Genomic DNA, 25455 nt, shown 5'->3' with positions numbered 1-25455 from the left:
GCAGTTCAAACCCCGGGCCTCCTTGACCCGTGTGGAGCTGGCCCATGAGCAGTGCTGATGTGCACAGGGAGTGCCCTGCCACACAGGGGTGTCCCCCGCGTAGGGGAGCCCCACGCGCAAGGAGTGCCGCCCGTAAGGAGAGCCGCCCAGAGCGAAAGAAAGTGCAGCCTGCCCAGGAATGGAGCCGCCCACACTTCCCATGCCGCTGACGACAACAGAAGCGGACAAAGAAACAAGACGCAGCAAATAGACACAGAGAACAGACAACTGGGGGGGGGAGATTAAATAAATAAATCTTTAAAAAAAAAGAAGTATGTAGAATCCCCACAAACAGAGTATCTACAACTACAAGCAAGACAGTTCCATCCAGCTGCCCCATGGGATCTAAGCCTCCTCTCAATCAAAAACAGGTGGGCATCACCATTCCAAAATCCTCAGGATTGAGGAATGAACAAACATAAGCGGAGAACAGAACTATGGGCTAAAGTACACTTATTATTATTCTAGAAACGAAAGTACTTGTAACAATGATATAATGACAGCAATCACCACAGGTTCTAAGGCGTGGGAGAGGGAGAAGAGGTATAACACGGGGCATTTTTAGGACACTGGAATTGTTCTGCATGATACTGCAGTTATGGACACAGGCCATTATACATTTTGTCAAAATCTGTAAAATTGTGTGTTGCAAAGTGTAAACCATAACGTAAACTATAGACCATGGTTAGTAGCAATGCTTTAATATGTGTCCATCAATTATAACAAATGAAGCACACTAATGAAAGATGTTGTTAATGGGGAAAAGTGTGGGAGGGAGTGTGGGTGGGGTATGTGGGAAACCCCAGTATTTTTTATGTAACATTTATGTAATCTAAAGTTTCTTTAAAAATAAAGAAAAAAAAGTATGGTGACAGTTAGGCAGGTTTCATTTGGCTGCTGGTCTGCAACATAATAAATTGAGAAAAATACATTAATTCTAAGTGTGGTGGTTTGGAGCTATATGTACCGGGAGCGGGGGGAAGAGAGGAGGGATGTTCTTGAACTTAATTCCTGTAGGTGTGAACCCATTGTAAGTAGGACCTTCTGATGAAGTTACTTCAGTTAAGGTGTGGCCCAACCCAATAAAATGAGTGTTACTTCTATTATCAGAGTCCTTTATAAGCAGAATAAAATTCAGACACAAAAAACAGGAAGCCAGCGGAAGCAAGAAGATCAAGGGAAACCAGAAAAGGAGAGGCCACCATGTGCACTGCTATGTAAAAGAGTAGCCCAGGACCACAGATCATAGACAGCCAGCTGTAGAACACTAGTCTTTGGGAAGAAAGCATTGCCTTGATGATACCCTGACTTGGACTTTTTCCTAGCCTCAAACCACGAACTAATAAATTCCCATTGTTTAAGCCAACCCATCACATGGCATTTGCTTGAGCAGGCAAGGAAAACGAAAACACTGGAGGATTGTGAGAAGATGGCATCAGACTAATCGGTAGAGCTCAATGCTCTCACAAAAACAATGGAAAAAGAACCAAAAGGTGATTGAAGGACCTGCTTTGGGGGTTAGCAGACTAGGGCAGTGCTACACAACTCCCAGGAGGGTGAGGGGCAAAGAAGGTGAAACAAAAGAGTGAGTTATCAAGCCCCCACGGCAGCTGGGAAGGGCTCCTCTCCCCCACTCCCAAGATATTTAACTGGGGTAAAATCCCTGGCTCACTGCAGCCAATTAAGAGGAGAACAAATAACCTTCCTCCTTCTCAGGTGTTTCAAGGGAAAAGGGAGGGGGAGTCAGAGGGCTTTTCTACAGTACATTCTGAGAGCAGAACCTGCTTTGAATCTTTTCTCCGGAGATTCAACACAGGAACACAGGAAAGCCGAGACTAAAACACCTCCAAGGAAAAGGGCACTGACGAGCGCCATATGGTGGCTCATCTGGAAATTGCATGGACAAAAACTGTCCTTAGTACTCTCTGAATCCTTACCCCTGGGAGAAAATCTGCCCCACTAGTGAGTCCCTGGCGCAATTTTGATAACTCAAGCCAAGCAATTATAAAGATTTGAATAAGTTGAACCAAACAGCAAAGAAAAGCCGTGTATGAGGAGGGAGGGGGGACAAGCAGGGAGAGAGAGACAGAGACAGAGAGAGAGGGAGAGAGAAATTGGCCATCAGAGTAAATTCTCCAATCAGATGCTTAGACATCAGCAAAAAACTACAAGCCATACTAGAAAACAGAAGAGGTGGCCCAGCCAAAGGAACTAACCAAATATCCTGAAGAGACACAGGATTTAAGATAATCAGTGATAATCACACAACTCTCCTAAATCACAAAGAATTTAAAGAAAATATGACTGAAGAAATAAAGGATATTAAGATGACACTGGGTGAGCATAAACAACAATTTAAAAGTGTGCAAAGAAAAGCAACAGACCTTATGGGAATGAAAGACAAAATTGATGAGATTAAAAATACATGAGAAAGACTTTCATGCTAATGTGCTGGAGGTGCAGTTAATGTTGGGGTTTAAGATATATTTAGGGGATTTGAATCTCTGGACTGACAATGTGATAGCCAGATCCTGAGCCTCAACAGACTCCAGCACCTACAATCTGATTTATTGGACTTACCACACTCAGCTAAGATGGAGGTGAAGAAGGACAACCACCACACCATGGAGCCTAGAGTGATTACAACTGAAAATGGGAGGATTGCATCCAGCATCCAGGTGGAATCTGAGCCTCCTCTTGACATAAAGGTGCAATGGACACAACCAATCCAGTGTCCACATAGAAGAGGTGGCATTGGATTGGGAAAAGTGGACATAATGGACAAAGGGTATGGGGAAAGGCAGGAAGAGATGAGAGGTGGAGGCGTCTTCGGGACATGGAGCTGCCCTGGATGGTGCTTCAGAGGTAATCACCGGACATTGTAAATCCTCACAGGGCCTACATGATGGAATAGAGGAGAGTATGGGCCATGATGTGAACCAATGTATATGAGGTGCAGAGGTGCCCAAAGATGTACTTACCAAATCCAATGGATGTGTCATGATGATGGGAACGAGTGTTGTTGGGGGGGGGGGAGAGGGGGGGTGGGGGGGGTTGAATGGGACCCCTCACATATATATTTTTAATGTAATATTATTACAAAGTCAATAAAAAATTAAAAAATTAAAAAAAATAAATAAATAAAAATAAAAATACATGAGAGGCACATAAGAGCCGATTTAAATTACTCAAAGACAGAACATCTGAACTGGAAAAGACAGGAGAACAGAATGGAAAAAATGGAACAGTTTCGGAGAATTCAACGACAATGTGAAACACACAAACATTCGCATTATCAGTCTCCCAGAAGGAGAAGAGAATGGAAAACGGGTAGAAAGAATATTTGAGGAAATAATAACTGAAAACTTCCCAACCCTTATGAAAGACATGAGATCAATATCCAAGAAGGACAATGCATCCCAAACAATAAATTCAAATAGAACTATCCCAAGACATCTACTCAGAACGACAAATATCTGAGATAAAGAGAGGATTCTAAAAGCAGCAAGAGAAAATCAAAGCATCATAGACAAGGGAAACTCATTAAGTGCTGACATCCATAGACAAAAACTGATCAAATCTATTACCAAAAGACTGAATTACAAGAGTTACTAAAGAGAGTGCTGCAGCCTGAAAGGAGAAAACCAAGGTGAGAGATTTGGGAGAAGCATTTAGAAATGAAGATTATTAGGAAGGGTAAACAAAAGGGTAGGAAGACAGACAAAAGAACGATATGACAACAGAGTCGAAGGACAAAATGGATGACTATAATTGCCTTTAGAGTAATAACATTAAATACTAATGGACTGACCTCCCCAATCAAAGACATAGACTGATAGCATAGATAAAAAAATGAGCTGTCTATATGTTGTCTATAAGAGACTCACCTCAGTTATAAGGAGACAACCAAGTTAAAAGTGAAAGGTTGGAAAAAGATATTTCGTGCAAATAAGTAACCAAAAAAGAGCTAAAGTAGCAATACTAATATTGGACAAAATAGATTTCAAATGCAACACTGTTATAATGGATGAAGAAGGTCATTATGTAATAATAAAATTAATTTATGTTAATAAAAGGGTCAATTCACCTAGAAGAAATAGCCATACTCAATATTTATGCACCCAACCTGAGTGCCCCAAGATACATGAGGCACACACTGAAGGGAGAAATAGATGCCTCTACAATAAAATTTGGGAACTTCAATATATCACTCTCAGTATGACTGAACACCTGCACAGACGATAAAAACAACAAAGAACTTGAATAATATGATAAATGAAGTAGACTTAAAAGTCATCTAAAGAGAAGTGCAACCCAAAACAGAAGGACATAATTTCTTTTCAGTTGCTCATGGATCCTTCTCCAAGATAGACAATATGTTGGGTCACAAGACAAGTCTCAATAAATTTAAAAAGATTGAAATTATACAAAACACTTTCTCTGATCATAACAGAATGAAGCTGGAAATTAATAATGGACAAAAAAAGGGAAAATTCATAAATATATGGACATTAAACAATACATTCTTAAATCATCGGTGGGTCAAAAAGAAACTGCAAGAGAATTCAGTAAATATCTTGAGATGAATGAAAATGAGAACACAACATATCAAAACCTACAAACAGAACAAAGGCAGTGCTGAGATAAATTTATAGCCTTCAACACTTAAATTTAAAAAGAAGAGCTAAATTAAAGATCTAACTGCACACCTGGAGGAACTAGAAAAACAGCAAACTAATCCCAAACCAAGCCAAAGGAAAGAAATAGTAAAGATCAGAGCAGAAAGAAATGAAATTAAAAACAAGAAAATAGAATCAACAAAACAAAAAGTTGGTTCTTTACCAACAAAATCAATAAACCCCTAGCTAGACTGACAAAGAAAAAAAGAGAGAAAGTGCAAATAAATAAAATGAGAAATAAGAGGCAGGACATTACTACTGACCACGCAGAAATAAGATCACAAAAGGATACTATGAACAACTGCATTCCAAAACACTAGACCATGTAGAGATGGACATTTCCTAGAAACATGCAAACCACCTACACTGACCCTAAAAGAAACAGGAGACCTCAACAAACCAATCGCGGGGGAATAGACTGAAACATTCATCAATCCCCGCCGCCCACCCCGCCCCCCCCCAAAAAAAAAACAAAAGCAAACAAACACCTTCCAATGATGAAAGCCCAGGACCCAGATGACTTCACAGGTGAATTTTACCAATCATTCAAAGACAATATAATACCAATCTTGCTCAAGCTCTTACAAAAAAGTGAACAGGAAAGAATGCTACCAAACTTACCCTATGAAGCCAACATCATCCTAATGCCAAAACCAGATAAAGAAACTACCAAAAAAAAAAAAAAAAAATTACAGACCAGTATTTCTAATGAATATATAACAGATGCAAAAATCCTCAAGAAAATACTTGTAACCAGAATCCAAAAGCACATTAAAAGAATTATATACCACAATCAAGTGGGTTTAATTCCAGGTACGCAAGGGTAGTTCAACACAAGAAAATCAATTAGTATAATAAACCACATTGATAAATTGAAGAATGAGAAATTACATGATCCTCTTAATTGATACAGAAAAAGCATTTTACAAAATATAGCACCCTTTCTTGATAAAAAACATTCCAAAAGACAGGAATAAGAGGAAGCTCTCTTAATATGGTAAAGTGTATATATGAAAAACCTACAGCTAGCATTGTATTCAATGGTGAAAGACCAAAAGCTTTCCTGATGAAGTCAGGGAAAAGACAAGGATGCTACTGTCACCACTGTTATTCAATGATGTGCTAGAGATTCTAGCTACAGCAATTAGGCTATATAAAGAAATAAAAGGTGTCACAAAGGAAAGGAAGAAGTAAAACTTTCACTATTTGTTGATGATCCTATACCTAGAATCTCCGAAAAATCCACAGCAAAGCTACTAGAACTAATAGATAAATTGAGCAAGTGGTGGGATACAAGATTAACATGCAAAAATTAATATCATTTCTATATACTACCAATGTGTAAACTAAGGAAGAAATCAGAAAAAAAACTCCATAATAGCAACCAAAACAATCAAATACTTAAGAATAAATTTAACCAAGGACATAAAGGACTTATATGCAAAAAACTATAAAGTATTGCTAAAAGAAACTGAAGAAGACTTAAATAACTGGAAGAACATTTTGAGCTCATGGTTTGAAAGACTTAATTATCATTAAGATATCAACTCTATCAAAACTGATTTACAGAGTCAACACAACCCCCCAAAAATCCCAACAGCCTTTTTTGAAGAAGTAGAAAAACCATTATCAAATTTATTTGGAAGGATGAGGGGCACCAAATAGCCAAAAAGAAGAACAAAACTGGAGGACTCTCATGGACTTTAAAGCACATTACTTATCAACAGCATGGTACTGGCATAAAGACAGACTGATCAATGGAACCAAATCAAGAACTCAGATATAGTCCCTCACATCCACAGTCAAGTGATTTTTGACAGCCCAATCAAGCCATCCCAACTGGGTCAGAACAACCTATTCAACAAATGGTGCTGAGAGAAATGGATATCTAAAAGAAAGAAAGAAGACCCCTATCTCACACTTTATACAAAAATAAACTCAAAATAGATCAAAGCCCTAAATATAAAAGCGACAACCATAAAAGTCTTAGTTGAACATGTAGGAAAATATTTTCAAGATCTTGTGATAGGCAGTGGTTTCTTAAACCTTAAACCCACAGTACAAACAACAAAAGAAAAAAATAGATAAATGGGATCTCCTCAAAATTAAACACTCCTGCACCTCAAAGGACTTTGTCAAAAGGGTGAAGCAGCCTACTCCATGGGAGAAAATATTTGGCAATCACATACCTGATAAGGGTTTAATATCCATGATATAAAAAGAGATCAGACAACTCAACAATAAAAAGACAAAAAGCAAAAGACTTGAAAAGACAACTGTCCAAAGAAGAAATACAAATGGTGAAGAAACACATGAAAAAATGTTCAACATCACTAGCAATTGGGGAAATGAAAATCAAAACTACAATGAGATATCATTTCACATCTATTAGACCGGTGGCTATCAAAATAGTCAGAAAACTGCAAATGTTAGAGAGGATGTGGAGAGAGAGTAATGTTTATTCACTATTGGTGGGAACATGTATGGTATAGCCCCTTTGGAGAACTGTTTGGCAGTTCCTAAGGAAATTGAAAATAGACTTGCACATGACCAAGCAATACCATTAGTAGGTATATACCCTAAGAACTGAGAGCAGTGACACAAACAGACTTCTGCACAGCAATGTTCATAGTGGAATTATTCATGAGTGCTAAAAGTTGGCAACAACCCAGGTGCCTGTCAATGGATGAATGGATAAACAAATTGTGGTATATACCAACAATGGAATATTATACAGCAGTAAGAAGAAATGAAGTCATGAAGCACATGATAACATGGTTGAACCTGGAGGACATTATGTTGAGTGAAGCAAGTCAAACACAAAAGGGCAAATATATTGTGTAAACTCATTATTAATTATTAATTAGAATTATGGAATTAATAATTAGAATAAAGGTCACCAGAAAATAAAAGGAGGGTAGAGAATAGAAAGCTGGGGGTTAATCTATACAGAACTGGTAAAAAGGTTGTTTGTAAATCTTTGGAAATAGAAATGGTTAAAGCGTATCGGGATATTTGTAACTAGCAATGCTATTGTATGGGTATGACAGTGGTTGAAAGTGCAAATCTAAGGTCATGTATCTTACTAGAAGGAAAGCTAAAAACATGGGAGTGTATTAAGATAGTAAAACCTCATGTAAAACATAAATATGGGTGATATCGCATATATAAGATTTTTTAAAAATATAAATAAAAATATACTAGAGAAGAGGAAAAAGAATAGCAGCTATGTACAGCAGGGGAACATCGAGAAATTGAGAGATGACGGGTTTTGTTTTTTGTTTTATTATCATTATTGGAATAATGAAAGTGCTCTAAGAATGAATGAAGTGACAAATGCACAAATATGTGGTTACATTGAATACCATTGTTTGTATACTTTGGATGGATTTATGCTTTATTAATATGTGTCAATAAAATTTGTTTTTTAAAAAAAACACCAGATAAGCATAAACCATCCTAAACAGATCAAACTAATGTTTTCACAATGTCTCTTAATACTTTTGTCTTTAAAAAAAGAAAAAAAAGATGACTAGCATTATATTGTGAATACCTATCAAATGAATGCAGCAAGTAGTTTTTACCAACTTGTTTTAAATGTTAACTCACTGGTTCTCAAACTTAAGCAAATATCAGGATCATGTGGACAGCCTGTCAAATCACTGTTTGGGCCCAAATGATCTGAGATGATACCTGTTAATTTGTATTTTAACAAGTTCCCCAGAAGTCTAAGGCCGTATTTTAAGAACTCTGCTTTAATAAACACCCGCCCCCCCAATAATCATATCTTTATTACCAAGACCTAGGACCTTGCTTGGCACTTATTACTAAATAAATATTTGAATATAATGAGATATCTATATACATGCTATCAGCTACAGAACACTAGGAATAAGAGAATAAGAAATGTTGAGCTGGCAGTGTTGCTGCTAACTTCCAGTGAAATTACAAAATGAGATACATACTACGTAACTGACATCAGAATTGTATATACTAGCATGGTAATATGGAGAGAAAAAGGAAACCTGAATTATACAAAAGGGATCATATGATAGCATATGTGGAGAAGGACTAAGCTAGTAGTGATGGTTCAGAAAGTGTCATTTTAAATACATGAAGACTTTAGGATACGAACTTTCCAAAGTGATTATTCACTCCCCACTGCCTCTTCCATTAACAGCACTAAGCCTTAGCCAGGAAGAGTCTGAGATTTGAGGGCTACTCAGTCTCACTGGGTGGTGTAAGGTTTCTTCCCCACCCAGAGCAAATGCACTGGACATAAATATGGAACTCTAAGGCCAAGACCCACAACTGGTTAACCAATGTTTTTTTGATGAGCTAAGACTTCCCTACCCTTTAGACTAGGAAAGAGTCAGAAAACAAATAATCCCTCAGTTAGCCCAAGAGCTTGCCCTTAACAATAAAGGCAAATAACTCATCTTCTTTTTTACTTATACTTTTCTATTAGTGATGTTTCAGTAACAGACCTGAGCCCAAACAAGCCTTGAGGGAAAAATTAACTACCTAACCAAAGAGCCTAAGCAAACAGCAAAGAATGAGTATAACCACTCAGCTGAAGGAGACAATGAACACCTAGAAAGAAAGAAAGAAAGAAAGAAAGGAGGAAAACAGTAAACAAGCAAAATACACAAAAAGTCTACTCTTAGTTGCTTAAAACCTGATTTTTAAAATGAATAACTAGTAGATTAACTAAAGAGTGAAATGGTCATGGTAGGTATCCTCATCTGTGCAATGGAATATCAAATCCAAGAAAAATCTCAAGTCATAAAACAGAAAAAAAAATGAGAGTTGAAAATTATAAAATGGCTCAAGCAGATGGGCACCCACCTCCCACATGGGAGGTCCTGGATTTGGTTCCCAGTGCCTCCTAAAGATGAGTAGAGGCAACAAGCAGCTAGACGAGGGAGCCACCTTGGGGGTGGGAGTGGATGAGGGACAAGAGAACTAGATGCTAGATCCAAGATACCTATCATAAAGGATTATCTCAGAGATGGAAAAAGAACATGAACAGCTAAAATTAAATATAAACAAATTTCAATAATTTTTTCATACTCTTCTGGAACTACAGGAGGTAGAGCTTGAATTACCTTCCCTTGGGCATGGTCTGGACTGACTAGAAAGAGCAGAATATATAAAGGAAAAAAAACAGGACATTTACAGTGGGGAAATCTAGCAGACACCATCTTAACCAGATTAAGTTACCATCACCAATACTAGGATATATTGATAGATCCCACCATATGATGCAATGAAAAGGACGTATCACCTCTGTGGTATTCTTCCCCAAAACCTGTAACTTCAATCTAACCATGGAAAGACATTAGTCAAATCAAAATTGACGGACATCTTATAAAATATCTGACCAGTACTCATCAAAAATGTCAAAGTCATGAGAGACAAAGATGGAGAAAGTATCAAAGCTTTGAAGGGACTAAGGGAGACTAGCAACTAAATGTAATGTTGGTATCCTGGACTGGATCTTAGAACAGAAAAACGACATGACTGGAAAAACTGGGGAAATCTAAATAAAGTCTGTAGTTTAGTTAATGGTTTTTACCAATGTTAATTTCTTAGTTTAGATAAATGTAGCATGGTTATATAATTCACAAGCATTACGGGAAACTGAGTAAAGGGGTCACAGGAACCCTGAATTATTTTTGCAACAGTTCCAGTAAGACTAAAATTATTTCCAAATAAAGTTTATTTTAATCACTGCCCCGCTTCTCTCACATTGAGGATAAAGTGTTACATAAATCCCATTCCAAAATGAAATATATCAGACTGTATTTTTTAAATTTTAAAAAAGGAAAGTGTACATGCTTTAAGAAATGACAGTTTGTAGATGAACAATGCCAGAATGGACTAAGTGAAGTTAAAACCTCTAATACATTCAATTCTCCACGAAAATTAATAATTGCCAGGAATGAAATCTGCATAGGATAGCCTAAAGGACTAGAAAAACCCTTGCTAAAGAGTAGAACAAGGGGAGTAACAGATGGATAAAAACCCCAATGGGGGCGGGGGTGTGTTTGTGTGTTAAACCAGCTGTTCAACAGTCTGAGCATTTGCCCAGAGCTGTTGAAGTGCAATAATATTGAGTTGAGCTTCTGATATGCACTCTCCCAGCAATAAGGTAGATCCCTTTGCATTAAGAAAGCAACAGCCAGAGAATATAAAAGCAGACCAATTCTCCACTGCTAAACAAAATCAAAACCAAGTAATCACCAGAGAAAGGGACAATGATTATGCTTTGGGAAGAGAGGTTCTATTCTTTGCAATCAACTCTTTCAATCTTTCAAATTTTCTTTCCTTTTAAATGAGGCTCTAAAATTCTTAATCCTCTACATGATCACACTGTAATAAATAAATACTCCCAAAAATTCCAGTGCCCAAGTTTGTATTTATAAAATAGTATAATACTTAAGGTTTGAGAAAGGAACAGATGTAGTCTTAATATAAAAATTATTTGTGCCAACCAAAAATCAAATAATGTCAAAGGGAAGGGAACCATGCAAAGGAAGAGTTAGGAAGAAATTCAAATAGAGAAAGTGGTGGAGAATAGATATCACAAATAGAAGTTTAGGTGGTTCAAAAGAGAATTAAAACATGGCACTAAGAGTTACGTCTATATTCATGTTTTGAGCTGTAATTTAATTCCAGCAAAATAACATCATTACTCACGTTAATTTTTTTATGTATAGTTGTACTTTGGTTTTTTTATTTTCACTTAATTTTATGTTTAAGTATCACTATATTAACAGGAAAAATCTCAAGGAAAGAACAGAAAGATAAAAAAGAAATAAGACATTCTCTATTTGCAAATGACGTGATTGTTAGAGTTCTAAGTAATATCTATTAGAAATAAGTGAAGTTAGCAAGTCATAGGATACAAGGACATATGTAAAAAATCAATTCTATTTCTATAATTTAGCAGCAATCAATTAGAAAATAAAAACTGAAAATACAATTCCATTTATAATGGCACCAAAAAATATAAAATACTTAGGAATAGATTTAACAACAGACATGCAAGTCCTCAAGCACTGAAAACTATAAAACACTGCTGTGAGAAACTATGTTTGTCTCTCCCAAGAATGACTTAGCACTACAAAGAGTTATTTATCTTTGGATGGTTCACTAGTAATCTTTAACATGTATCTACTGAATGAATGAGAGAACACAGTTAAGAAAAGAATATGCAGAATCTTAATATATGGTGACATAGGCCTGACTGGAAGACAAGATATATGCTAATATAATACTTAGAAAAAAGGACTAATCAGGGATGTGATAACAGCGGCTGTTAAAGTCAAAGAATCCAGACTCACTTATATCTTGGGTGTCAGTTGTGAACCCTCATAATAAAATGAAAATAAAATTATTATATTCCATATTGTCTTTCACATGTAGAACTGTCCACTAACAGTTATGAATACTCTCGTTCCTTTATTAGAAATTCTGTAACATTTTCCACCCCCTCATAAAATGTTATTTTGAATGCAACAGAGAGCACATTAATACACTGAATCTGTCAAATATATAAGATACTAAAGTTAAAACATTTTTTCAATAAACTCAAAGTTTTTTTGGCCAAGAAACAGTAAATTTAGCTTCACTTAGAAATTAAAGTGCAATATGGTTAGAGTCTGATTGGGATTTTCTGTAATGAAGGGATTAATTCAACATCTGGTAAATGGTATCTACAAACTTGCTACAGACCATATAAGCTGAATTTTGGGCAGATAATTTGTTACTTATACTAACAAAATGGAAAAAATTACTAAAAGATTTTATAAGCATTCATATTATTTCAAATGAAAATAAAAACAATGCTGACCTCTACATAATACATGCACTGGCTTATTTCTCAAGTGACAAATCAAATTACAGTTAACTTACAGATATAAATATGTAACTTTACCATTTAAAAATGACTCACTACTACTAACTAGACTTTACCTCCTGAAGACAGGCATTATCTTAATGAAATCTATCCCTTAGTGTCTAACACAGAGTGGCTTGTTCAATAAACGCGAGTAAAATTTCATTTATCTTGCCAACTTACTCTTACCTTCTTTACTCCTCCCAAGTTTCAGCCATTCTAGACTACTTGAAAATATACTATCCTATGCTCTGAATGTCGTTTTTGACTTACTACCAAACCCATCACCTTAAAACAGAGGGGCTGACTTTCTAAGATAATTTTATGTAGGTCGACAGGACATGTATCATGCAGTTCCCTTGGTAAGCAACTGGCAAGACAATCTGGGGAGCTCTTCCACTGTCAAAATCACCAGGAGAGAAAAACTAGTCAATAGAAACAGAACCAGAAAAATATCAAATTCCCATCGTGGGAAGTTCTGCCACATTCTCTAATGGGACAGCAAGAATCCCCCAAGTACAGGGGCAACGACTAGTAAAGGAGGATGTTCAACAGATGGGGCCTTGATATTGATGACTATATTTATGAACCCTTAACTTCTGAAGTTGAAACTTAGTCTAATATTATAGGATGCCTAAGAGTTACTTCCTGAGAGCCTCCTTGTTGCTCAAAAGTGGCCTCTCTCTAAGCCAAACTCAGCATAAAGTTCCCCACCCCCACCCCCCACCCCAAGTGGGACATGACTCCCGGGGATGAACCTCCCTGGCACCAAGGGATTACTACCAAGCACCAAGTAGCAATTAACTGGAGAAAGACCTTGACCAAAAGGAGGAAAAGGTAAAGACAAATGAGTTAATATGGCTAAGAGACTTCAAAGTAAGTCAGGAGGTCATTCCAGAGGTTATGCTTATGTATGTCTCTGCAGGATTTCACTGGCTGCCAAAGTAAATACTACCTCAAACAGCAGGACTCCTGAGGGCTCTGGAGACATCCAGACACAATAGTCAGGGCAGACAGCTCAAGAGTTTGGTGCCTTGCCACTGGGTGCTGGTGTGAAATTTATGCTCCCCAGTGTGACAGTTAGACTCAGTTGTGGTTGTGGTTTCCCTACACACGGCTCTTCTGATCCTTCTATTTGAACCTATAATTAGTACTAGAGTTGACAGGTTTACGTCCAAGAGACTTTTAAATCTTTGGGCTGTCCATGTACCAGCTGGGCCCTGAATCTCAATGGAGTTGCAACACCTACTCTCGAGTTCAACTAGTTGTCTCCAGGACAACTTAACAAGGAGATGACAATGGACAACGACAATGGAGAACCAGGAGTCTACAACTGCAAGCAAGAGAGTCCCATCCATCTGTCCTATGTGATTGAAGACCCCTCTCAATTACAGATGGGGTAGGCATCACCATTCCAGAACCCTCAGGACTGGGGAATGAACTATGGACCAAAGTAAAATTACTGGTATCCTACTATAGATACACTGTGGATTCTAGTAACACAAGAATTTATATCATTGATGTAGAAGCTGTGGCCACTGAGGTTCTGAGGGCAGGGAAAGGGAAAAACAGGTGTAATATGGGGACATTTCTGGGACCTGGTAATAGTCCCGAATGACACTGCAACAACAGATACAGGCCGTTATATATCTTGCCATAACCTACAAAATTGTGTGGGAGAGAGCGTAAAATACGTGTTTAGTAGCAATGCTCCAAAATGTGTTCATCAATTGTTAACGAATGTACCACACTAATGAAGGATGTTGTAATGTGGGAAAATGTGGGAGGAGTAGGGAGTGAGGTATATGGGAATCCCTTTATTTTTTTATGTAACATTTAGGTACTCTAAGTACCTTTAAAACAAAAATTTTAAATATACTTTAATAAAAGAAACAATCAGCAATGACAGAAAGGATGTAATAAGTGTAAATTCTTACTTGCTATTGTAAGTATGCTCAAGAAATTAAAATATGAACACAGTAAAAAGAGAAATGGGAGAAAGCTACAGTAATCACAGCCCTGAATAAAAAATTTTAAACTACAAAACTTTTATACAAAGCCACAGAAAGAGAACCTAAAGAACAAAATGGCAAAATGAGAAACTTCACGGCTCCTTCTCCCCATAAAAGCTCTAAACTGCAAGTAAAAACTGGTAGTAACATCTCTGCTTTTGGAAAGCAAAGTTAACCAGAAAACAGTTAAAAGGATCGCAGTAATGGGGTAAGCACCAAATCAGGAAAAAAGACTACTTAAAAGCAGTAGGATATCCTACCACCGTAGCTGGTCCCTTCCTCGCCCCTTACCAGCCTGATGCACAGCCAGTTCATGCCCCTAGTATGGGCCACTGGTGCAGTTCCAGAAGGAACTTTCTGATGCACACACTGGGAGCATGTACATCTGCCCAATCTGTCTGGTGGTGGCTTTAGGGACACACCATCCCACTTGCCCTGCATGTAGAAGGCAGCTCACAGAGCTGTTCCACAGAAAGCGGTGGGAGAAAAGTTAAGTGGCTACTTGGGAAGGGACTCTTGGTTGTAGCACATACAGTAGTGCAGTATCTAAGACTATGAGAAAATTGTTTCCTAGGAAAGATGGGGTGATTCATATTCGTATGATTCATATCCATATAAATGGAAGAATTCCTGGAGCCACACATGCAGAGATGGCCCAGCCAAAGGAACTAACCAAATATCCTGAAGAGATACAGGATTTAAGATAATCAGTGATAGTCACACAACTTTTCCAAATCACTTCAAAGAACTTAAAGAAAATATGACTAAAGAAATAGAGGATATTAAGAAGACACTGGGGCGAAGAAGACGTGGCTCGGGAGACTGGGCTCCCATCTACCATATGCGTGGTCCAGAGTTCGATTTTTGGGTCCCCCTGGTGAAGGCAAGCTGGCCCATATGGAGAGCTGCTCCACGCAGGCGTGCTGGCCTGCAATGACAGCTGGCCTGAGCGGATAGCTGACACAGCAAGATGACACAACAAAAAAAGATGCAGAGGAAAGACAATAAGAGACACAGCAGACTGGGGAGCTGATGTGGCACAAGAGATTAGGCGCCTCTCTCCCACTCCAGAAGGTCCCGGGATTGGTTCCCAGTGCTGCCTAAAGAGAAGACAAGCAGACACAGACAAACACACAGCAAACAGAAAGCAGACAATGGGGGAGAGGGGGGAGGAAGAAAGAAGGAAAGGAAGGGAAAGGGAAAGGGAAAGGAGGGAGGAAGGAAAGTACCAGGCCTTATGGGAATGTAAGACACAATGGATGAGATTAAAAATACATTAGAGGCACACAAGAGCATATTTGAATTGCTCCAAGACAGAATTAGTGACTCTGAAGACAGAACATCTGAACTGGGAAAACCATACTGATAAAATGGATAAAAAAATATGAGGCATCTATATGTTGTGTACAAGAGACACACTTCAGACTTAAGGGCACAATCAGGTTTAAAAAAGTTGGAAAAAGGTATTCCATGCAAATAGTAATGAAAAAAGAATTGGAGTAGACCAGATAGAGGTAAAAAAAAAATTATAGTATATGAACAATAATTACTCAGTGCAACTGGAAAACTGTTCCTGTGATCAGTATTCTGCAATTTTTTTTCCATATAAAATAAACATTTGCTTTTAATTAAGAACTGGAAAAGATATATTTTTGGATACTTCATTTTTCTTTAATCCTTTCTTATTCATACTCTTTAATTAAAATTAACTGGATCAATAATGACTTAGCATGATTACAGCTGAACAAGATTTTGAGTTTTTCTGCCTCATAAAATCATGAGTTGGCAAATTGTTATCTGCTATAATTCACTTCAATAAGATGTGAAGAATTCTCATATAGGAATTTGATTTTCTGTAAAGAATTATGGTCTAAATGGAAATTAAACAACCAATAATTATTTCATTCTTAGAGATTAGTATGTTCAAGAGAGCATAATATAAAAATTATAATTATGTTATAATTAATATCTATTATATTTGAATTATTATTTACATTTATGTTTGTTGCTATGCTATTTTTTATAACTGACTATTAAATTTAATCTGGCATTGTGCTCTCTTAAAATTTGTAATTTCTTTCAATCTATTTTTCTATTTATTTTATAATTTTACAATAAAGGAGTTTTTAACAGCTAAAAAAAAAAACCATTGATTATACACTTTGAATAGATCATATGGTATGTAAATATAGCTCAATAAAAATACTTAACAGGCAGATATATAATTGTGCAAGAATGGCCAGAAATAGCAGCTATGTATACCAGGGGAAACAGAGAGATTGAGATGTGAGGAACTTTCTATGTCTGTTTTTTGTTTATTATGACTGAAATAATGAAAATGCTTTAATAATGACTGAAGTGATGAATGCACAACTATGTGACTATACCAAATACCACTGATTGTACACTTTGGATAAATTGTAAGCTTTATTAATATATATCAAAATTGATTAGCTTGAAAAAAAAAGATCTAGGCTGACAGTATGGGAAAAAAAACATGGGCCATCTATATGCTGTCTAGAAGACACTCATCACAGACATAAGGACACAAACGGGTTGTGATGAACATACAGGCAAAAATTCTCAACAAAATAGTTACAAATAGAATCCAACAGCATAAGAATTATACAGTATAAACAAGTGGGATCTCTCCTGCTATGCAAGGGTGGTTCAACATAAGAAAATCAAATAACGTAATACACAATATTAACAAATCAAAGGAAAAAAACAGATGATCATCTTGATTGATACAGAAAAGGCATTTGACAAAATCCAGTATCTTTTCTTGATAAAAACATTTTGAATGGTAGAATGGAAGGAAAATTCCTCAGTATAATAGAGTGCATATATGAAAAACCCACAGTCAACATCGTATTCAATGGGGGAAAGATTAAAGGCAAGGATGCCCACTGTCACCACTATAATTCAATATAGTGCTCTAAGTTCTAGCTAGAGCAATTAGACAAGAAAAAAAGGGAGCAGGTTTAGTCAAGTGGTTGAGTGCCTGCTTCCCATGTACAAGGTCCTGGACTGAATCCCTAGTAGTCCCTAAAAAATAAACAAAAATTAAAAAGTCATTCAAACAGGAAAAGAGGAAGTGAAACTCACTATTTGCAGATGATATGATCCTATACTTAGAAAATCCTGAAGGTCTACAACAAAGCTACTTGGGGTAACAAACGAGTTCAGCAAAGTTGCAGGATACATCAACATGCAAAAATCAGTAATTTTCTGTACACTAGTACTGAACAATCTCAGGAGAAAATCAGGGAAAAATTCCATTTACAATAGTAACAAAAAAGACTCAAATAACTAGAATCAATTTAACCAAAAGGAGTACAGGATCTATATTCAGAAAACTACTAAACAATCGTAAAAGAAATGGAAGAAGACCTAACAAATGGAAAGACATTCCATGTTCAGATTAGAAGACTAAATATTACAAAGATGTCAATTCTACCCAAACTGATTTACACATTCAATACAATATCGATCAAGATTCTAACAGCCTACTTTACAGAAATAGACAAGGCAATTACCAAATTTATTTGGAAGGGAAAGGGGTCCTGAGTAGCCCAAAGCACTCAAAAAAGAAGAGCCTTGTGGGAGGACTTTCACGGTCTGACCTTGAAACATATTACAAAGCTACAGTGGGCAAAAGAGCATAGTATCAGTGGAAAAGAACTGAAAGTCCAGAAATAAACCCATACCCTTACAGCCACTGATTTTTTAAAACCTTACTAAGTCCATATTAATAGGACAAAAGTAAAAGTCTCTTCAACACATGGTACTGGGAGAATTGGATACCCATAATCAAAAGAATGAAAAAGGACTCCTATCTCACTTCCTATATAAGAATCCACTCAAAATGGATCAAAGACCTAAATATAAACGCCAGGATCATAAAACTACTAGAAAAAAATGTAGGGAAACATCTTCAAGATCTTGTGGTAGGTGATGGTTTCTTGGCTCTTATACCCAAAGCATGAGAAACAAAAGGAAAAATAAATAAATGGGACCTCCTCAAAATTAAACACTTCTGTACCTCAAAGGACTTGTCAAAAGGGTAAAAACACAGCTGACCCAATGGGACCCAATGGGAGAAAATAACTGGAAATCACATATCCAATAAGAGCTTAATATCCATGATATAAAGAGATGCTACAACTCAACAATAAAAAGATAAACAATCCAATGAAAAACTGGGCAAGGGTGCTCACTTCTGCAGCAAATATACTAAAATTGGAATGATACAAAAATAAGCATGGCCCCTGTGCAAGGATGACACGCAAATTCATGACATGTTCCATATTTTTATTATGCTAAGTCAGACACAAAAGGACAAATATTATATCATCTCATCAATATGAACTAAATACGAAGAATAAATGCATGGAGTTAAAACCTAGAGAAGAGATTAATTAGGAGCTAAGAGGAGGGTTGAGAAGAACTATTGATGCTTAATATATGCTGAAGTTTTAATTAACCTGATTATAAAAGTGGGGCAATGGATAGAGTTGACAGTACTACATTATAGTGAGCAGCAGCTGGTTTATAAATGGGATTGTGACTGAAAAAGGTAGTCCGGGCATGTAAATGTCAACTGAAAGAAAGCTAAAGAATAATCTAATAGTCTAAGGACTGAAAAACACAGTGAACCCAGAAGTGGAGGTAAAGATGCAAGAGTGTCCTTCTGTGATCTAGAGCAAATGAACATCACTATTGCAGGTCGGTGGGAATGTAGAGAAGCATGGGAAAAATACAACTGGTGTGACCTATGGACTGAGGTTAACAGCAATACTGTAATATTCCTGCATCAATGCCAAAGATGTACTGTATTGATAATGAGGGGATACGGAAAAAGGGTGTCAAATGTATACTATCAGCCATGGTTGGTGGTAAAAGTCCGATGATATTCTCTCATAATCTGTAACAAATATTCCACCACAGTGTGGTGTGTTGGTGAAAGGGCATTGTATAGGAATTCTACACTGTGCGTGATTGTTCTGTAAGTTCACAACCTCTGTAATAAAAATATATTTTAAAAAATACAGTGGGTTGGGGGAAAAGTATACCAATTTAAGATATGGACTATAGTTAGTAGTAATATTTTGACAATGCTCTTGCTGTTTGTAACAAATGTTTCACAACAATGCAAGGTGTTGGTGGAGGGGTGATGTATGGGACCCCTGTATAAGGTTATGCATGTTGATTATGTAAGCACACAACTTTTACTAAACACTCATTGTTTATGCATGTTCATGTATGAATGATATACTTCAATAAAAAATGTTTTAAAATATGGACAAAAGTCTTGAACAGAGGAAATACAAATTATGAAAAAAACCACACATGAAAATATGTTAGGAAAATGTTAGGGAAAAGCAAATCAAAGCTACAAGATACCATTTCACACCTATTAGAATGGCCACGACCAAAAAGACCAAAAATTCTGAGTGTTGAAGAGGATGTGGAAAGATAGGAACACTTATTCACTGTTGGTGGGAATGTAGAATACTACAGCCACTGTGGAGGACTGTTTGGCAGTTCCTAAGGAAGTTAAATACAGATCTACCATGTGACCCAGCAATACCACTCACTACTGGGTATATATCCAGAAAACCTGAGGGCAGTGACACAGACAGACATTTGCATACCAATGTTCACAAAGGTGTTGTTCACGACTGCCAATACAGAAACCCAAGTGTCCATCAACTGATAAATGAACAAACTGTGATGTATACACACTATGGAATATTACTCTAGATATAAGAAGAAATGAACCTAGAGGACATCATGTTGAGTGTAAGCCAGACACAATAGGACAAATCCTGCAGGACTGCACTACTATAAACTAAATATATTGTATAAACTCATGGAGCTCACTACTAGAATATGGGTCACCAGAAAATAGATTGAGGTTAGGCAATGGAAAGCTGAGGGTTCACCTGTGCAGAACTGGTAAAGGTTGTTCGTTAATCTTTGGAAATGAACAGAAAAGGTAAAGCACAACCTAGTGTTTGTAATTAGCAGTGCTATTATATGGGTATCATAGTGCTTGAAAGGCAAAGTCTAAGGCCAGGTACATGGTCATGTATATTACTAAAAAGAAAGCTAAACAATGGAACACAGGACTATATAGCACAGTAAAACCTCACGGGAAATATGAATATGGGTAATACTACATATATAAGACTGTTTATCTTTGAAACCAAACAAATGTATGTTAATGTTTCAAGATGTTAACACCAGGGAAAAAAACAGCATTATGCTAAATGAAAAAAAAACAGACACAAGTACTACATATTTTATGATTCCATTTATATAAAATGTAAATATAAATCAATTTATTAAGATGGAAATAGATTAGCTGTCATGGAGAGCTGGAGAAAGAGGGACTGAGAAAAGTTTTTCTTTTTGGAATAACGACTGTTCTAAAATTTTTTATCGTGATGAATACATAACACTATGATTATATTAAAAGCCACTGATTGAACACACTTTGGACAGACTGTATGGTATGTGAATATATCTCAATAAAACTGCTTAAAAAACATTCATGATGCACATGGACTAAGGAAGGGAACTAAAAATCTTACAGTGATAGAAGGCAGTACCCTCCGACCCACACACAAACACAAAATTATATATTTAGGTGCATTATTCCTAGACACAGCTCCTTTGAAAGCTTTCTATTAAAAAAACTAAATTTATACCCAGCAATCCATCTAAAAGGTTCATCATGGCCTTAGTCATTTTTGCTATTCCAAGGCAAAGTTTCTAACAATTCAATATAGCAATCACTAGCATCAGAATCACTTGGAATGCTTGTTAAAAATATACACTACCAGATATCTAATAAAATCAATCAGATTATCTTGGGGTGGGTCTCAATTCACATTTTCAAGAAGCACTCCAAGATATTTTTATGTTTACCCTGAAGATTTGAAAACTACTGCTCTAGGATCATAATTTCAGCTTGACTCACCACTGAGCAATGCTGTTTGAAGCAGTTCCCCCTACTGTACACAACTAAAAGACACAAGATATATTAGCTCACAGGCAGAAAGGAATCAGGAGCATCACTGGCATTTTACATTCAGATAGAGAATTAAGTTCCTGTTTTATCTTATTTTCTATACAGGAGCTTGCCACAAACAAAGGTTCTAGAAGAGGTTCTAACTATCCCACAGCTTCATTTAAAAAGAAAAATTTGCTAGTTGGCAGAGCCATTTTTCCCATTCCTCCTCACTAACAACAGGACTCCAATTTTATAGTTCAGAAGGAAAACATTCCCAGCCTGCTTTGCCCTGTGTGGCTCTATGACAAAATTCTGACCAACTCGATACAAGTGTAAATGGTGTAACGTGAGGCAAGTCTCTCCAAGGGTCTAACAGAGGGTAAATAATAGAATCAGAAATCAAACTCTGTCTAATTCTAAACCCATGCTCTTCCCAACTCTGAGGTGTCTTCCTAAAATAATCAAACCCTCACTATATTTTGTACAAGTTATTTCAAGAGTACAAATTATAAAAATGCTTCAGGAGTTTTAGCTTTAAAAAAAAATCTAATTTATTTCTCATAGAGAATGAATAATATTCCAACATTTACTTCAAAGCCAACTCTTTCTAACTTTGAACATATTTTCTCATAATATTAAGATTAATGATTAGAGACCCTGGCCAGTTCATAAAAGTCTACGTAATGCAAAAATGCAGAATTCATTCAGGTTTGATCAACATGGAAACTCAATGAGACTCAATGAAGAACAGGCAGGAAGCCAATTTATAGTAAGGTTTACCTTTGGGAAGGAAGGGGGATAGGATTCCAAAGGGGCACACAAAGACTTCTGAGGATAAGCTAATTGGATGGCTTCCGACAGAGTTCTCAACTCAAGAGTGCAATATTAAAAGGATTAAAGACTACTAGTCCACGTGCCCATCCCCAGTAAAGACCCTACAAGCAAAAATTACTGTACTCTTACCCTACGCATGGCTTCCTCCTCTTCTTGACGCTTTTCATAATGTGCAAAGTCATCAAAGATTGAGGTGGTATGCTTGAAAGTGGCAATTATTTTAAGCACTTGCTTAGCTTTTTCTAGGGGTACCTCTTGAGTGTCCCTTGAATTGGTAACTGGTTTGTTGTCATTATTTTCTAAACGAATATGCCGTAATTGGTTATTGGGAACATCTTTGACAAAGATCCATTTAACTTCAAATTTGCCCTTCCACTTATCCTGAGACCAGACACCAGCATATGCATTATAGTCCACAACAGACTTCATCTCAGCTACTCCACAAAAGTGTCCACTACCATTCACACTGAAGAGTAAATAGAGTGGGCCTTTCCCATTCAGGGAACGGTAAGCTGCATCCAAACGCTTATTACCATGCTCAGTACTACACCAGATAGAGTACTTAATGGAACGATGTATGTCATCTTCAGAATAGCTTTTGATTATAAACACACGCCCATTCTTCAGGTTCCAATCAAAGTCTTTGGGATTATAGTTGTTTATGGCCTTTAGCTTTTCCAGTACTGGATGCACTTCTACACTAGAAGGTGAAGCGCTGACAGGAACAACACCTAAACCAAAGTTTTCATTGCCCACTCCATTGTTCTGGTTGAAGCCTGCTCCCCTGTTTCGAGGAGCTACCCAGCGATTCTGCAGCTGCTGCTGTTGGGGCTGCACTTGGTGAGGCTGGGCCTGGGGCTGAGGTCCTTGTTGCTGCTGTGGTTGTGGTGGCTGAGGCTGCTGTTGAGGCAGTTGGCTTTGCACCAATGGTGGTGGTTGAATTAATGGCTGAGGCTGCTGGATTATAGTTTGAGGAGGCAGAACAGGTTGGGTTGGTGGAGCCTTTACCACTGATCCCTTTTCATCCCAAGTTCCAATATTCATATTGTGTTTTATAGGTGGTGGTGGCACAGCAGAACCCCCAATGCCCACATTGCCCTTGGGTTTCAGTTTCGGCTGAGGTTTGGCAGGCTTTCTGGCAATGGCAGCCCAGGAGGTTGGTTTAGGGGCTGCACTGCTAACTGGGGGCACACTATTGGTTGCAATGCTAGTCATACCGGTGCTGCTCAAAGCTGTACCTACAGTTTTCGTCACTGCCGCAGTCAAGTCACCACCAATTTTCAGTCCAGTCATGCCTTGTTCAATACTGCTAATGCCAGGCACCTTACTCAAAGTATCATTGCCAAATCCAGCCTGTCCATCAGTAATAGCTCTCCCAAGAGAACTAGGTGGATAGCCATAACTGCTACTGTAAGCAGAACTTTGTGTTGATTGTCCCTGAGATCCACTTGTCCCCCATGTAGAGAAATCAGCATTACCAGGAAAAAAGTTAAATCCATGTTGACCAAGAAATGGAGGGGTGTTTCCTAATGCCCCAGGTTGACTAAACACACCATCTGGTATATAATGATGTTCTCCATTACTCATTTGTCCATAAGTTGTCAGATATGGCATAGGTTGGTCTCCAGCCGTGGACCAGGCTGCTTCCCCAAGAGAATATGGAAATCCAATGGATGGAGCATAGTAGCTAGGCATGTATGGATCTGACATTGGTGGATAGCTATTACTCTGGAAAACAAAAGAAGGCAATCAGTAGCAAAATGTCCTCTTAAGAGGAGGAAAATAAATACCTAAAAGAGTAAAAGCAAACAGTTTTAAATACATGTTCTAGACAAACTGTTCTAGATAAAATGAAGTAAAATTTTAAATTCAAACTTATCAAAATAAAAATAAGCTGATGAGTAGTTATATTTGATAACATTTGTTACAATTTACTTGCAGGGATTTGGGGGGAAAGTGGGATGAGGATAATGTTTAAGTGCCAGCTTCTCTGTACAACCTAAAAATAATGCAATTTCCACAAAAAGCTGATTTATAAACTTCAGAGGCACAAATTTACTCAGCTGTATCGTAAAGCAACTGATGCAGTAAAAAATTTACAGGTAAGAATTTTTAAAAACCTGGGGACATCATATAATAGAGGAATTATTAAATTACAATTTATGACAGAATCCAGTTAAGCATTTAAATATTATGCTTTCATAAAACAAAAATGGTGGTAATGTTTACACTCTGAGAAGAAAAAGAGACTCAAGATAATGACTACAGCATGATCCCAATTTATTTCTTATTTTGTTTTGCTGTGTTCATTTCAGGGAAAAAAATGAAAAGAAAATTCATACTATGGTTTCCTAATGGTGGAATATCAGGTACCTTTTTCTTCTCTGCATTTATCTCTATTTTCCAAATTTTATACAGTAAATGTATCTATCTTCCTGCCCATAATCTTTTTAAGCTCATGTATCTATTTTTCCCAGAATAAGTGAGACAAGACCAACTTTCACCCTGAGTAATATTAAATGGTCATGCATTTAATAATCTGCCACAAATTAAGGCAACAAATTCTATTTTTAAAAAAAACAACTCAGATTTGCTGTTAATCAAGTAAAAAAATTTTTAAGGATTTCTTTTGCAAGTGGGTTTCTTATGCCAAGTAAGCATCCGTTAATAGATTTCCAATTTTCAATTTAGGCATGATCTTAAAGTCTTAGAAAGAACTTTAAAATTGTAATTATGGAGGCGGACTTGGCAGTCTGGTTAGAGCATCCGTCTACCATATGGGAGGTCCACGGTTCAAACCCCGGGCCTCCCTGACCTGTGTGGAGCTGGCCCATGTGCAGTGCTGATGCACACAAGGAGTGCCGTGCCATGCAGGGGTGTCACCCACGTAGGGGGGTCCCACGTGCAAGGAGTGCGTCCCGTAAGGAGAGCCGCCCGGCGCGAAAGAAAGTGCAGCCTGCTCAGGAA

General features: G+C 37.3%; 1 protein-coding gene and 1 non-coding gene across 9 annotated transcripts in view; one reads left to right on the top strand and one right to left on the bottom strand.

The window, feature by feature from the left end:
• The window catches only part of YTHDF3 (YTH N6-methyladenosine RNA binding protein F3), a 42133-nt gene that overhangs the window by 3625 nt on the left and 13053 nt on the right, over nucleotides 1-25455 (bottom strand). For all 8 annotated transcript variants that reach the window (XM_004463913.5, XM_058275573.2, XM_004463914.5 and 5 more), the window contains one exon: nucleotides 22618-24216. In XM_004463913.5, coding sequence (XP_004463970.1) covers nucleotides 22618-24216 — 1599 coding nt within the window. The remainder of the gene's footprint in view (nucleotides 1-22617; nucleotides 24217-25455) is intronic.
• On the top strand, nucleotides 18846-18949 carry LOC111765472 (U6 spliceosomal RNA). The gene has a single exon (XR_002797800.1). It is a non-coding gene; the product is annotated as a U6 spliceosomal RNA (small nuclear RNA).

The sequence above is a fragment of the Dasypus novemcinctus genome, chromosome 14, assembly GCF_030445035.2.
Source record: "Dasypus novemcinctus isolate mDasNov1 chromosome 14, mDasNov1.1.hap2, whole genome shotgun sequence".
NCBI lineage: Eukaryota > Metazoa > Chordata > Mammalia > Cingulata > Dasypodidae > Dasypus > Dasypus novemcinctus.
Note: the sequence above shows the minus strand (reverse complement) of the source record. Positions and strands in the feature narration are given on the sequence as shown.